Source organism: Ictidomys tridecemlineatus, chromosome 3 (genome assembly GCF_052094955.1).
Source record: "Ictidomys tridecemlineatus isolate mIctTri1 chromosome 3, mIctTri1.hap1, whole genome shotgun sequence".
NCBI lineage: Eukaryota > Metazoa > Chordata > Mammalia > Rodentia > Sciuridae > Ictidomys > Ictidomys tridecemlineatus.
Window position 1 is genome coordinate 119,755,999 of NC_135479.1, and position 17,250 is coordinate 119,773,248.

Sequence of the window (17,250 nt, forward strand, 5' to 3'; positions counted from 1 at the left end):
AAATTAAAGAACCATGCTATTCCGTATTCATTTTTACCACCTGTCTTCTTTTCACATCAGTGTCAGTCATGAAATTAAAAGTCATGAGCTTTTGGATTTGCAGAATCAACTTGTTAGTGGGTAAATACTCTTGTCTTCAACTATCCAGATGCAGAAGACACTATTTTTCTTTCCTTTTTGCCATTATCAACCAGAAAATTTTACAACCAGAAAATTAACAACTATGCCAGTATGTCCCAATGTTTTGACCTAAATATTCAGCAATTGAAACTCTCTATTAAAGCCTTTTATGACTGTCTTCTTTGCAGACTTGGCTTTTATAACTGAGACAAAATGGCACATGCCTACACTTGGCATTGATTCTGTCCATCTTTGGATTTATTAAAGGACCTTCCTCTTGGCAGTCTACTCTTTAGCTTCCACGTGCATGGAGGCTTGTTTTAACTCTCAGGGTGTGTTCAGCAGCTGCCAGACCAGATGCTCCACTGCTGGATATTTTGTCTTATTTTAGTCTGGGGACATTGTCAGGCTGTTTTAAGATTATTTAATTTACCCAGATGCTGAACTCTTCCACTTGCTGTCAGTTGTGATGAATTTGTTTTATTCTTTTTTTGTTTGTTTTATTCTTAATGTTTGCAGATATTTTAGTGAGCAAATATATCTTCAGATCCATAAATTTTTAAATTATGTTCTTTTCTTTCTTTTATTTTCTACTTCATTTTTCTACTCTTATATTAAGTAATTTTCTCTTTCTACTTAACTTTGTACTTCTTTTTCTATTTTTTTACAATGAAAACTAAGTTTCTGTGTAAGCTATGTGTGAATTTATATAAATAATATGTTTTCTAGGGTTCCATTGTTTCCCCAAAGTTTTGTTGCTGTTTTTTTCTACTTTTCATTGCAATCTAGATTTTTTTGTTTACTTTGTAATTCCAAAGTTGTTTGTGAATGGATTAATTTTTAGACCACATTATTATTTTCTAATTGATTGGATTTTGGTAAGCAATATGGCCAATACAAATCTTGTTTTTAATATTATTTGAGATTTTCATTGTGGTTAAATTTACAAAATATTGATGAAAAATGCTTACATGTTGTATATCCTTTGCGGAATATAATTCTCTCTGTATATTAAAGTTATTATTGAATCCCTGCATAGCCTTTCTCATCCTCCTTGCCCTTCTCCTTTTTATCCTCCTCCTTATTCTATTTTATTTATTTTTTGCTTTCAGAATTTGTCCAATTTTGAAAGAGGTAAATGTATATAATTCTATTTAAGAATTCATTCTCATGTTTCTAATACATTTTTTTTTTGCCCTAATGTTGCTTAGGGCACTCAGGTAGTAGCATATATTTTATCTATTTCTTTATTGTTTTATCATTATATAATATTTATGTTTAATCTTTATTGTTTTTAATGTCAAAAATTTCATATAAATTTTCACCTCTTTTATTTGCCTGATATCTATTCCTTTATTTTAAGTCTTTATTATTTTTCAAGAATATTTCTTGAAAAAAACATTTATAGGATTTCTTTCCCTTTAATTCAGACATCTCAAATTTTAGCATAATAGTTCATCTTTTTTCTTTTAAAGCAAAAACATATATGCTTTTTTTGACTTTAATGTTCTTTTTTAATATTCTGATTTGATGATTCCATCCAAATATTTTATATACATATATATGTTCTTAAGCATTTTTGCTTAGGTCTTTTAATAAAGTACATTGTCATAATTAATAATTATAATGCTACTTTGCATATGTCTATTTCAAATTGTTATTCCATATTATCTATGTTATCTATTTGATATACATTAGACAGGTACTGTTATTAGAGAAGTGAATTTTAAAACTTTCTGCTCAGTGCCATGGTGGCTTCTATGAATTCCTTACCAGATGGGCCTGTCTTCTGCATAAATTCAATCTTCTGAAATATTATCAATGTTCACATTTCAGCATAGGACAACTTCAGTTATTTACATTTCTATTGTTATTTAAAAGCACAGAGCTGCTTAGAGATGCTATCTGGGAGTATTCTAAAATCATCACTCCTTAATCCAACCTTGTTTAGAAAGAACACTCTTTCTGAAGATGAAGCTATTCATTTCAGGAAGATTCCAGAGATATGGTAGGATCATTGTGATCTCAAACCAAATCCTTATATAAAAGAGTTCAAAATAGAAAGAGAAATGAGTAAAGAATCATTTGTCTTGCTCTTTACCAATAGTACACTCTTCATGTTCAGGTTATTTTTCTATTTTTGTTTTCCTATTAGTTTAAAACCAGCCTTCACACTATTAAGAGATAACATAACCGTCGAAAAACTGTAATCCTTCCAGAGGACAATTTTCTAAAATAAATAAAGTTAAAAAAAAAATAAAATACAAATAAAGAATATAATGAGTAAGTATAAAAATCTCCTGGAATAGTTGTATTAACTAAATGATGCAAGTCAAGCATTTTTAACCTCAGTTTTAAAACTACGAATCCAATTAGAAAAATAAATTATAATGAGAAATAGCAATATTTTTACTTCTATTAAAATTTTAAAAAATAATCAAGTATGTAATGTGTACCCAGCCATAGTAAGTACATAAATAGAAATCATAAATGATAAAGATAAATGGAATGTTCTTGAATGTTTTAAAACATATATGGGATATGCAATCACTTGTTGACATTTAAAAGTAGAACTTAGAAGATTTGGAAGCATGTATTTCTTTAACAATATAAGCATTTTTGTCTTTGTCTATGAGCAATTCAATTATTTTGTTTCTGAAATAAATTAAGTAAAGCTTATTGAGTCTGATCAGCCCTTGTTTCTAGGGAATTGCAGTTCAATTTCATTTTTAATTAGAATTGAACATTGTGGATTTCTTAGCACTGGTAAGCAAGATCTAGCAATAAAATATGTACTTAATTTGTATTAAGTTTCTGAAATTTAGTATAGCGAGTGAGTAATATGTCTGGTTAATATTTAAACATCTCACAATGTTATGTTGTAGACATTTCCATTTATAAAAGCTGCTGTTCTATAACAAATTACTTTTACTTTCAAATAAACCTGTTATCACAACATGAGCAAAACGTATTCAATTAAAATAAAAAAAACAAAGTAATTATTTACTCCCATTTGATGTGCACAACAGCTAATAAAGTTTATATAAATTCCTAGGGAAAAGGTAGATATGTTGGCTTAAATATAATCTTTGCTTAAACATTATTGCTTTAATAAAGTATAAGTGTATTAATGTGGGACAGATATTTCTGTGTAGAAAATTATTCTCTTATAAAAGGGAAGAGAAGTATTTCCATTGTGATATTTCCATGCTATGTGGAAAGAAGCTTTGGACCACAAGATCAGTTGTACTAATGATTTCTCCTCTTTAAATTTTTCGTACTTGTTTCTGATTCTTTCAGTGCTACTCTCATGGTATTCATTACATTGAGTCTCACTGAGGTGTCATTTTTTACCACTGCTGTGTATTTAGACATTAAACTGCATGTGTTCTCCACATTGTATCTTGATACAGTACTAAAGCCAGGAAAAGAAGTAGAAGTGAAGGTGGAGAGGAGAAGGGAGTGTTGCCTCAGTTACCTTGGATCGAGTCCATTGAAATAATGCTTTATATTCCCAAATATCTATTGGTGGTGAGAAATGTTGTAAATTGATTTAACAGTTAATCTAGTTATCAAGAGATAAGTCAGGGACTGGAGTTGTAGCTCAGTGGTAAAGCGATGGCCTAGCACATGTGAGGTACTGGGTTTGATCCTCAGCACCACATAAAAATGCATGAATAAAATAAAGGTATTGTGACCACCTACAACTAAAAAAAATTTTTTTAAAGGAGATAAGTCAGAGTCAGAATGGGTCTTTGCTACCTTTTCTCTTCAAACAATGTCTAAGGTAGGAATGAAAATATATATGTAGACAATTTATTTCTTCTCCCCAAAGCGAATAGTGAACCTCAAGAAATTCAAAAGACATCCTGGGCCAGAGAAGTGGCAACTCTGACTTTCACTTCCATGAGTTTTACTGCAAAAAGTCCCTGTCAATTTCTGCCAGACTAGATTGCAAAGGTAACAACTGCTGATCTATAAACTGCATGAAAAAGAAGCAAGCATTCTCTTTTGTAGCAATCTTTCCAATCAATGAAATTAGAAAAAATAACATGGAAATTCTTTCTATTGCAATTCAGTTTTTTATACAAAGCATACATCTGATTTGTATCCCACCAGAAGAAGCCATGATTAATTCATTTCCAGTATGTGTGATCTTTGAGCATGCCCAGGAGTGATACTGTCCCTTAACTTCTTGTGTTTTGCTACTACTCATTCTTCATAATTAAACACATTAATTTCAAGAGCGGTAAAGGAAGTATTTCTCTATGAAGTACATTTCTTTTTTTAAATGGAAAAAAAAAATAATATGGTGACCAAAATAGTATGTCATGAATTGGTGAGGAAAATATAATAAATCACTATACTAATTATAGGAAGATATGTTAATATGATAAGTAATAGAATTATAAAATTTAAAAAACATAAAGTAGTTTAGAAAATATATAGACAAATTCAAAGGTCTTAGGATTCATGGTTCTTTCAATCTAACATACACTAGAGAGTAGACAACCTGGTAATAGATGAATGACAATAAAAGGATATACTTATGTAGGCATGCATGGTGGTGCACACTTGTAATTCCAGCAGCTCTGGAGGCTGAGACAGGAGGATTTTGAGTTCAAAGCTAGCCTCATCAAAAGGTACTAAGCAACTCGATGAGACCCTGTCTCTAAATAAAATACAAAATAGGGATGGGGATGTCACTTAGTGGTCAAGTGCCCCTGAGTTCAATACCTGATACCCCCCACCCCTAAAAAAGAATATATTTATTTTACATGAATATTTACTTTTGGAAATAAACCCATGAAATATTTTCATTTTTATATCAAATTTTTTAGAATAAAAATGTTTTCCCCCTTTGTAAACACTATTCCCAACCTGAGACAAATGAAAAAATATTTACATTCCCATAATAACCAAATTTTTTTGCTCCTCATCCTCCTTCATCATCACTACCAAAATAAATTAATTAATTAAATAAAGCAAAATAAAACAAAAAAAATACTTGCATATTATGTAGCATTTTGCACTTTACAAAATCCTTCAGATATATTACCACCTTTGACTTTCCCAGTCATTTTGTGTGACTGGCAGAGCAAAGGTCATCTCTTTCTACAGATGAGAAAATTGAACTGTAGAGCTTTTCAATGGTATGCCCAGAATCCACTGACTAATGGCTGGTCCAGGACAAGACATCTTACTCTTAGTCTGAGACATTTTCTTGTGCTATGTTGCTTGCTAGGCAGGCTAAAAAAAAAAGAAAAAAAAAAGAAAAAAAAATTAGATGAATGCAAATTCATTGCTAATAGTTTATAACATGACCTTGCAGGAACTGCAAGATTTGAGGTTTTTCTATGACAAAATGTTAAAAGTATTTTGACATGTGCATGTAATGGTAATATTTATTTGTTTAGCTTTCATATTCTTTTCATAGTTATCTATATCTAGGAAAAGAGTCATATATACATATTTCAGTTTTAAAAATACTGCCCAATATTGACTTTATCTTTTCTTTTTCTTCATTTGATGGTTCATAATGCTATAAATTAAGAAGACCTTGAAAGTCAAATATACATCTAGTCATCAAAGTTATTTTTCTTCTACATGAAAGAAAATTATGAGAGTTCTGTTGAGTATTTTAATTATAGAAGTGATTTTATAGGTAATAGAAATTAAAATATTAAATGCGTTTCTTACAGATATTGAAAAATCAGAAAATTATTTGTCAATAAACCTAATCAACAACTAATTTCTAAGATACCTTTAGATGTATTTCATTCTTACTAATTGCTATCCATGTGTTTATTTCCATTTATTATGAATTCAGTTAAATATGCTCTTACTTAAGAGTATTGTAGCAAATCATACACAATTAAATGTAGGCAATTTTCACAGACTAAATGAGAAAGAACATTTGGGGGTTTTGGGTATTTTTTCATCTTATTTATTAAACTAGAAAATTATATAATTCCAGAACTCCTTGCATGTCAATATTCTATCTCCCCAATTCCTGTCTCTTCTTCTTTCACATATATTTACATGTATAAGCAATAAAAATAGGAAGTGGCAAAGTCAGAATCTTAGCATCTTTGACACTTAATTTTTCTCTCTATATAGTACTAATCCCCTTTTTCTTTTCCTTTTGAACAGCATTTCTTTTTCATTTAAAAGCAACAACAGGTCTAGAGATGGAAAGAAATCAGCTTGGCTTCCTCCCACCACCCTTATTAGTTATGAAGAATAGAATCTTATAGAGAAAATCTTAAAGATAAATGCTCTTTAGTCTTTTAAATTCAGGAACCAACTTAATGATGGTTTATTTAGACTGATACTAAATAATCATATAATCATATTAGTGAAACTGATAGAGACCTAAGACCTTTATCTTTGAGTCCATGTGTCCCCTTAACAGAGGAAAAGACCTCCACCAGTGTTTTTTCCTATCTCTGAAAATAAAAAAGGGCTTAGGGATTATTTTCTGATCTCCTCTTTGGCCTTGTATACTTCACCTTGGACCTATAATAATATGTCCGTGCTACATAGGTGGATTCCCCATGGAAAGAAGTAAAGGGTAGAAAAATAGAATATAAAATTCTCCTCAATGTTGTAAAGCTACAGTTGAAAAAATAATGTCATGTTTTTAAAGACTGGGCTTTTACCATGCAACAACTGTTGAGAAAGTTGTCAAATAATTTAATATAAATTTAGAGAACAAAAAGAAATTTGCAAAGCCACATTATTATTTTTTTCTCATTATTTGGAAGCAGTATATCTTTGTGGGAGAAAAGCTCAGGAAAATAATGAGCACACATTTTTTCCAGTCTGAAATATGTTGTTAATTAACTCTGTGGTCTTGATCTGGTAATCTTTATGTCATGATCATTTCATTTGTGAAATAAGAATAATTGCAGAGAGCGTTATTATGAGGCTACAATGAGATATTAGTTTAAAGTAGAATGAAAAATAAATATACAAGGATATATGAGACAGGAGATCCTTCCCTCTCTTCTCTCTCCCTCCAACCCACCCTCTTTTCCTCCCTCATTTCTTTCCCTCCCTCCTTCCTGAATAGTAATGATAGAAGTCAAAAGAAGTTTTTCAGACCTCTGCAACAGTTTTAACTTACTGAATGATTTCCAGACTTTTTCTTGACAAAAGAAGAGGCCATTTCTTCTTATTAATCTCATAGAACATCAAGCAAAACAGTTTGAAAATTCAAATTAAGGTGTTCAGTTTTTTTTTTTTTTTTTGAAGAAGAGTAATATGATCACACCTTGCCTATTGTCTGTTTGATCATGGTGAATGTTTCTTACTTTAATAGTATGTTTTTTTTAATTTTAAAGAACAAAAAATGTGAATTTATTTCTGAAATATAACAAAGCAAGCAGGAATGTTACAAACCTCTTTTAATGGCATATTCACAATATAAACATAAGAAAACTACTGTTCTACAAACATACTCATAGAAAAAATAACTTCAAGTAAGAAGGATAACATAAAATTTAAACCTAAGAATTAAAAATATCTCCTAAAGAAATATGTCATCATTTTTACTTATATATGTCAGAACTATTTAATTTAAATTAATAATAATTGTCTATAAAATATTAAATTACTGTTTTAAACATTTATTTGTATGTTATTATAGTCATGAATCTTTAATCTAAAATATCTCAATCTATTTTTTGATATGAACAGGTCCCCATGACAGTACCATATCACAAATCCAGGTCTTTTCTTAACAATCTAGACAAACAGGCATATAATTCTCACAGTATTGATTTTAGTGTCTTCTCGGAAAGCAGATCACAGCAAGAAACATCTGATGTGTTTTATAAATTCACCCCTTAGCCAGTCTATTTGTCTTTGTAAAGGATGAACATATAATTGAAAAAGAAAGGCATACTTTGTGGAAAGATCACCAGACTTGAATTTAGACAACTCTAGTCTGATCCCTGGCATTATCACTTATTAGCTCTGTCCCTGGGCCAAGTTCTTAACTTTCTTGATCACAATTTTAGCAACTATGTAAGGGGAATCAAAGTGACTTATATCAAATCATTTGAATAAAAATCAACAAATAGGGCTGGGGCTGAAACTCAGTGGTAAAGCACTTGCCTCGCACGTGTGAGGCACTGTGTCCAATCCTCAGCACCATATAAAAATAAATAAAGGTACTATGTGTTCACCTACAACTAAAAAAAAAAAAATATTAGAAATTTTTTTTTTAAAAAAACCAACAAATAAAAGATTGTGTCTGTCCCTTAGTAGAGGTACAATAAATTCTTGATAATTTGGCTAAACACTGACTCAGAAGACTTAGATTCTAATCCAAATTATATTCCTGAATCTTTGTATGGAGTTTAGCAAATGTGTGTGTGTGTGTGTGTGTGTGTGTGTGTGTGTGTGTGTGTATTTTTTTTCCATTTGCTAGGGCTGCCATAACAAAATGCCAGACTGGGTGGCTTATGTCACAGAAATTTGTTTTCTTACAGTTCTGGAGGCTAAAAGTCCAAGATCAAAGTGTCTGCAGGGTTGGTTTCTTCTGTTGTCTTTCTCTTTGGCTCGTAAATGCCACCTTCTCCCTGTGTCTTCACGCGAACTATTCTCAGTGCTTGTTCTTCTGGGTTGTCTTCTTATAAGGACACCAATCATGTTGGACTAGAGTGGATCTTTTTGGCCTCTTTTAACCTTAATTACTCTATGATGTTTTATCTCCAAATATTAATTATTTCAAGTGTGTGCTAAGACCTAAAAATTTAGTGCATGACAATAGGTCTTAATTTTTTTTTTCTGTAAAACTAAGGTCCTCTTTTTGCATTATATTTAACTTTGGTTTTGTTTTCTTTTTCCCCCCACATGAGGACTATGAAGTTTAGATGATGATAATGTTGAATGAATGTTGTAAAGAGCCTAAATGGTGGAAAAAACACAAAGTTCTTATTTTGGTATCAGATACACAGGTGGCAGTTCATGCACTCATTTTTTTTTTTAAGTTGTAGATGGGCACAATACCTTTATTTTGTTTGTTTATTTTCATGTGGTGCTGAGGATCGAACCCAGTGCCTCACACATGTGAGGCACACACTCTACCCCGAGCCACAACCCCAGCCCCTCATGCACTCATTTTGACCAATGACAATCAAAAGAGCACAGTTAACATTCAATTGGTTCAAAAGCATGTATTGACCATTTAGGAACAACTGTGAATGAATTAATGTCCTGGTGAGGAATTGAAATGATATATCCTTGCTTGATACCATGAATAAGTAAATTGTGTGAAGGACAATATATCCTCCTCCTTCTGGACTCGAAAAGATATTTCAGTTAAAAGTAAGAATAGAAATGAATAAATAGAGAACTTAACTAGTAAGAATCAGAGCAGGGGCCTTTCTCTTTTATTCTCCTGACTTTTTAGTTTTCTTTTGAATGATTGTTCCTAAATTTTGAAATACCATGCAGCCACCTAGTGCCCAGATATTGATTGTCCAAGACAATAGGATAAAAACCTAGTTTGACTACTTTCATTTACCAAAACACTATCCTGAGAAAATAATACCCAAAAGTTTAGAGTTCTCTAAGGTTTATTCAATAATACTACTCTGTTGTTCATGGATTGGTAGTGCCATTTATTTTGGACGTGGTTATTTGGCAATTGATAGAGCATAGCTTCATATACTTTACACAAGCAGAAATGTATTAATATGGTTCATAGCAAGAAATATGTGATCAGCCACCTTGAAACTGGTCAAAGACATTCATATATGACCTGTCAGCAGGACCAAATCATAATGTCACACCCCATTGGGTTATTTTCCACCTTTCTCTTAGATAACAAAACAGAGCAAAAATCAATACAAAATAGACCTATTTTAATTATGTATTTTTAAAGGAGGATAAAAGAGAAAATACACTTAATTGCATGTTTACTTGAGTTTTTAAAGTAAGCTGGTTTAATACTTGTACTTGCATTCTAACTTTGCATATAAGATGCCACAACAAAATCTATTTCAAGTCTTCCAGTCAGAGGGTATGAACAGCAAAGCAAAATAACATTAATATAACATACACTATGGTATACACTTGTACCATATTCACTCATACATTCATTAATTTGCTAGTTGGTACATATCCTCATTTTGTCGACAACTCAGCAACAATAAAATATATAATTTTGTTCTAGGCAGTCTTTTAGGCACTATAGATATGATGAAACTATAAAGTTTCTTCTCAAAACAGGTCATAATCTATTGCTATTGAAAGTACCAACCAAATCATTTAAATTTCTGGAAAAACTAACAAAATAAAATTTCACTTGGTTTCACTTTCAGTATTAAAAAGCCTTCAAATGATGGGTATATTTTTGTGGGTTGTCATGTAAGTAAAGGTATGATGTAGTGTGAACGGAATTAGCAAACCCTGGCATACAAACTACAAAGAGTTAGAACCTTTTTAAGTTGAATAAAAGAGGTTGAAGGCATTTGAGTAGGAAGTTGGTTTAATGATTTCTCTTATCTTGAGAAATACAATGTGAAATATATATTTTTTAACTACTCAAGGATTAGTAATATCACTGATGAACATTTGGATAAACCCTTTTAGTAAATTTGCACAATATTTAAGTTCTCTTCTGCAAATGAAATACTGGTTGAAGTATTTATTAGAGTAAAAGTATTTCCAATATAAACAGAATGTTGATAGCTTCACTAATGCGGTATATACTTAACCCCATGTGATTTTGTAATTGTCATATATGTAACATATTTTAGGTTATAAACACTGTCAAGTAGTTTTGAAAAATAAAACTAGCTTTTCACAGGGTAATATTAAGTTAGATCTGAAACTGAAGAAAGTCCAGTTGCTCAGAAGAAATTTAATGTACAGATTCTAATATTTCAATTTCTTTGCTTTATATCTCTAATAATATATTAATACTATACACTTTGAAGTTACTGCAATGAGACTACTTCATAAGGGTTACTGTAACACAATATTGTAGTACTACAGAAGTCAACCTGATATTCAGGATAACTGCTTAGTGACTTAACAAGTGAACAGAGTATAGAGCATGGATAAACTGGAGAAAGGGATGATTTACTTCCCAGGCAGAATGCACACAATGGCTCAAGATTTCATCATGCTACTCAGAATGGCATGTTATTTATAATGTATGAATTGCTTATTTCTGGAATATTACATTTAATATTTTTGGACCATGGCTGACAGAGAAGAACTGAATCCATAAAAAGCAAAACACACATAAGTTTACGATTATTGAACTTGAACATATACCTGGTAAAACTATTGAACTTGCACATATTACCTGGTAAAACTATAACTTGCTATATTCTCTGGAGGGAACATAGGTTACCAAAACTAATAAAGACAGAAATACTTTTACCTAGACATTTCACCAATGGAAATATATTTCATGGAGGTAGATATTTGTGCAGAGCTTTAGCTACTAGGAAGTTTACTGCAATATAACATAAAATGCTTTTTGTGAACATTACATATTGGTTAAATAACATTTGATCACCTAGTTATATTATTATTTGTATCACATATACAATATTTGACAGGTATTAAATTATAAAAAATGTACTTAACAAGGACAAATGTTTGTTATGTATTGTTAACTAAATGAAATCAGATTGCACAATAGTACTAACATGGTCTTATTTTCTAAGTGTAAGTGTTTATATGCATCAACCTTGAAAAGAAGAGTCTAGTCATGTTTATGCTAAATACCTCTTAATATGTAAGGGAACTTTCTCATTTTTGGTTTTTGCCTATATCTTTTTTTCTCTCTAATAATTGTGAATTGTTAATATAATAATATTTTTAATATTCCAAAGAATTTTGATTTTTTATTCATTCTCCTATAACAAGCAGAATAGGTATTCCAGCTGGGTGTGATAGTATACACCTGTCATCCCAGTGGCTTAGGAGGCCGAGGCAGGAGGATCGCAAGTTCAAAGTCAGCCTCAGCTTAGCAAGACCATGTCTCAAAAAATAAAAGGGTTCAGTGATGAAGCACTGCGGATTCAATCCCTACTACTCTCCCTCTTCAAAAAAGTATAGCTATTTCAGCATGTAATATCAGAAGCCCTCCCTAAAGATTTAAGTGGTGAGGATGGTGAGGATTTGAAGAGTAACTTAAATCTGGACCTCATCATATTCACTCATTCCTTGTTTCTTTTTTTCCCCCTTTTTCATTCTTCCTCTCCTTCTTAATTATTTCCTTTCCTCCATTAAAATACTGAGGGGAAGACAATAACAGAAATCTGATCTAAGTGGCTTATTATTGAAGGCAAATATGAGTCAGTTATACTTTACTTAGGTTCTCCATGGTAGTTTTTGTTATAAAAATTATTATTTATTGCACCCAAAATTGTAATGTATGGGACATTTTTAAAGGAGTAGGACAGATACCATTAAAGTGGTATACTTATATTCTATATTAGATTCTTTTCAAATTATTTCCTTTTGTAGTTAAGGTCATTGTGTATGTAAAAATATGTTTTATTATTCCTAGTATATGTACATTTAAGTATGTTTTCAGGGCTCTATTTTCTTCAACAGCTGCTGTGCCTCACCTATACCTACTCGTGCATTTTCTTATTTAGCAATACTCTTGAATGCTCACTATATGCTTTTAAATGCAAGTGGTACAATGATGGAGAAGATAAGGGTGACCTCTGCCCTCAAGGAAGGGTCTAGCCAGGGACACAGCTACTGTGCTTAGTCCACTGCAAATCTCAATAAGCAGTAAAAGCAATAATTGGGAAGTGAAGTACAGATACTAACGAAAGTCACACAATAACCACCTACTGTCTATTCTCAATATGACCCTTAGTCTTACTTTCATTTATTCCTTTAATGCTCCTTAATTACTTTTCCTCTCTCAAGGGAAACAAATAGAATCAGCAAATCATGATTACTGTTCCTTACAATCAGGTAGGTTACACTAAGAGGCATAACAAAAATAAAATCAATTTAACAAGCTAAGATAAAGAGAACTTTGGATGGTGTCAAGTTCATCTGTCCCATTATACTTATGTATTGTGTACTTACTAAAGAACAGAAGGGAATCTTTACATTAAATATTTCCAAAGGCAGTAACCAGGGGCTATTTCCAAAATGTTTAATGACAGAGACCAGGCAGAAGCTAATCACTCAGAAGGAGGCCTCTCACTGGCTTATGTGTAAATCCCTTAGTCTCCTTATCTGGCAGGTCTGTCTAGGCATCCAGGACAGAGACTAGAATGACTATATAGTGGGGTCCCTGGGAGGTTCAGAACAGTGGCTCTTTGCCAAAAAGTGTGAAAGTCTTTCAACAGTTTAACAACTGGTATGACAGGCATAGCCCTGGAGGAAATGTATCACAGTACTGTGGTGATTTCTGCTCTAGGGATGGACATAAGAGTAGTCAGGACAGTTTTTTTTCAAAGGGGAACATTGCATGTGGTGTTTCTCTGTTAAAAAAAGAAGTGAGAAATTCCATAAGCAGTCAACTGACATTAAATGCAAATTTTATAGGAATTCTACGTAAATATTATAGAGATGGGGAGGAAGTAGGAAGGCATAAGTAGAAAAATCATTTGCCTGATCTCATTGATTAGACACTCTGGAGTACCTACTTATTTAATTTAATTTTAATTTAATTTAGCTTTTTTGTGGTATTGGAAATTGAAGCCAGAGATTCATGCTTCTTCAGCCCTTGAAGTGTCTGCTTATTTTGAAAAAAAAAAAAAAAAGAGAGAGAAGGGAAAGGAAATGAAGGCATAGTATCTTAACTACACTCATGAAATGGCACTATATGAACTCAGAATGTATGTGATAATATTTTAAAAAGTCTGTTCCCTGTTTTTTTTTTTTAGATTTCTTTATTGGAAAAGGCTGGATTTGGAGGTGTTCTTCTATATATTGATCCTTGTGATTTACCAAAGACTGCAAATATTAACTATGATAACTTCATGGTGACGCTGAATCCAGGAGGAGACCCTTCTACGCCTGGCTACCCAAGTGTTGGTAGGTTTGTTGCTTCTTATTCTTCTAAGTGTCACAAGAATTCAATTTATCAGGGCATGCTACCCAAGAGACAGTGAAGTGAATTAATTTTTAGCCACTTCATATTTTACAGTTTAGCTTCTTAGAATTGGAGACTGCCAACCTGTTGGAGTTAAGCTTTTAAAATAAATTATAATAGACTTTGTCTCAATAAATTATAACATTATAAACAGACTGCAAATATGTTTTATGTTACAATTGGAAAACTGATAGATCACCACCATGAGGGGAGGCCACTCCACGTAGGTTGGAAGCATGTACAAATAGTCCAGGACAGGAAATATCTGATGCTACTTTGGGGCAGCTGTGTTACTTCAAAGTGCGGAATCTAGAAGAATACATGGTTTGGTTAGTAAGTAAAAGGAGAAGATGCTAAGTCCTTGATCCACTTTGAGTTGAATTTTGTGTATGGTGACAGATAGGGGCTTAATTTCATTTGGTTATGGATTTTCAGTTTTCCCAGCACCATTTTGTTGAAGAGGCTATCTTTTCTCCAATATATGTTTTTGGTGCCTTTGTCTAATATAAGATAACTGTATTTATGTGGTTTTGTCTCTGTGTCCTCTATTCTATACCATTGATCTACAAATCTTTTTTTGTGCCATGCCATTTTGTTACTATAGCTCTATAGTATATTTTAAGGTCTGATATAGTGATGCCACTTGTTTTACTCTTCTTGCTAAGGATTGCTTTAGCTATTATAGGTCTCTTATTATTCCAATGAATTTCATGACTGCTTTTTCTATGAGAAATGTCATTGAGATTTTGATTGGAATTGCATTAAATCTGTATAGTGCTTTTGGTAGTATGGTTGTTTTGACAATATTAATTCTGCCTATCTAACCAAGGTAGATATTTCCATCTTCTAAGATCTTCTTTAATTTCTTTCTTTAGGATTATGTAGTTTCCATTGTATAGGTCTTTCACTGCTTTTGTTGATTCCCAAGTATTATTATTATTTTAAGGATACTGTAAATGGGATAGTTTCCTCATTTCTCTTTCAGAGGATTTATCACTGATATATAGAAATGCTTTTGATTCATGAATGCTGATTTTATATCCTGCTACTTTACTGAATTCATTTATTAGTTCTAGAAGTATTCTCGTGGAAGTGTTTGGGTTTTCCATGTATAGAATTATATCGTCAGCAAATAGTGCTACTTTGAGTTCTTCTTTTCCTATCTGTATCGCTTTAATTTCTTTTGTCTGCCTAATTGCTCTCCATAGAGTTTCAAGAACTATATTAAATGGAAGTGGTGAAAGAGGGCATCTCTATCTTGTTCCCGTTTTTAGAAGGAATGCTTTTTTCTCCATTTAGAATGATGTTGGCCTGGGGCTTACCATAGATAGCTTTTACAATGTTGAGATATGTTCCTGTTATCCCTAGTTTTCTAGTGTTTTGAACATGAAGGGTGCTGTATTTTGTCAAATGCTTTTTCTGCATCTATTGAGATGATCATATGATTTTTATTTTTAAGTTCATATGTGATGAATTACATTTATTGATTTCCCTATGTTGAACCAACCTTGCATCCCTGGGATGAACCCCACTTGATCGTGGTGCACTATCTTTTTGATATATTTTTGTATTCAATTTGCCAGAATTTTAGTGAGAATTTTTACATCTATGTTCATTAGAGATATTGGTCTGAAGTTTTCTTTCTTTGATGAGTCTTTCCATGGTTTTGGAATCAAGGTGATATTAGCCTCAAAGAATGAGTTTGAAAGTGTTCCCTCTTTTTCTATTTCATGAAATAATTTGAGGAGTATGAGTATTAGTTCTTTTTCAAAGGTCTTGTAGAACTCAGCTGTGTATCCATCCAGTCCTGGGCTTTTCTTGGTTGGTAGACTTCTGATGGCATCTTCTATTTCATTACTTAAAATTGATCTGTTTAAATCATGTATATAATTTTGGTTCAGTTTGGGCAAATCATGTGACTCTAGAAATTTGTGGATGCCTTTGGTATTTTCTATTTATTGGAGTACAAATTTTCAAAATAATTTCTAATTATTGTCTGAATTTCTACAGTGTCTGCCATGACATTTTCATTTTCATTGCAGATAGTAGTAATTTGAGTTTTTTCTCTCCTTCTCTTCATTAGCATGACTAAAGGTTTATCAATTTTACTTCCTTTTTTAAAGAGCCAACTTTTTGTTTTGTTAATTTTTCAGTTGTTTCTTTTGTTTTAATTTCATTGATTTTAGCTCTAAGCTTAATTATTTCCTGTCTTCTACTGCTTTTGGTGTTGATTTGTTCTTCTTTTTCTAGGGATTTGAGATGTAATGTTAGGTCATTTATTTCTTGAATGTTCTGCTCATGGTTTCTTACCATCTTCACTGTGTGATCTACATTCTTTTCAAAATTATATATTTTGATTTCATTGTCTGAAGTCCTGTCTTCCAGGTTATCTATATTCTGTTGTTTATGCTTTCTATTGAGCTTTCAATTTTGTTCATTGTTTCTTTCATTGCAAGAATTTCTGTTTTTTTTTTTATTTCAATATCTCTAATTGCTTTCTTTTGCATCCTGTACTTATGTAGCTCTTTACTGAAAAGATATTTGCTGCCTGTATTTGTTCTCTTATATCATCCTTTAATTTACAGAACATTTTAATAATGTACATCCTGAACTCCTTCTCTGTAATTTCTTCTGTTGTTTTAGCCATAGATTCTAATAATGTAGTACCTTGATTTGTTTAGGACACTTTTTTCTTTTCTTTTTTTTTTTTTTCATGTCGATCCTGTGTCTTTCCTTCTAGCACTGCAGATCTGAGGTGTTACAATTTTTATGCTTTAGGCTTATAGTGCCCCTGCAGGGTTCCAGTACCTCTCCTTGAAGGGGAAAACAATGTTAACAGATCCCAATACAACCAATATATAACCTAAAACTAAATGGTTGCTATTAAGGCATTTTAAGGCATTCACAGTTTTGTCACAATATACAGAAATGGTGAGTTCAATTAATTTCTACAATATAAACAGTAGGTTTGCAAAAGTGTTTACAGTTGCTGGTGGTGGATAAAGAACCTGGGTGAGGTGTAAAATGAGATGTTG

The 17,250-nt window shown here is 31.9% G+C and overlaps 1 protein-coding gene across 4 annotated transcripts in view; it reads left to right on the top strand.

The window, feature by feature from the left end:
* The window catches only part of Naaladl2 (N-acetylated alpha-linked acidic dipeptidase like 2), a 1,184,425-nt gene that overhangs the window by 720,478 nt on the left and 446,697 nt on the right, over positions 1–17,250 (top strand). For all 4 annotated transcript variants that reach the window (XM_078043670.1, XM_078043671.1, XM_078043672.1 and 1 more), the window contains one exon: positions 14,007–14,157. In XM_078043670.1, the coding sequence (XP_077899796.1) occupies positions 14,007–14,157 (151 nt within the window). The remainder of the gene's footprint in view (positions 1–14,006; positions 14,158–17,250) is intronic.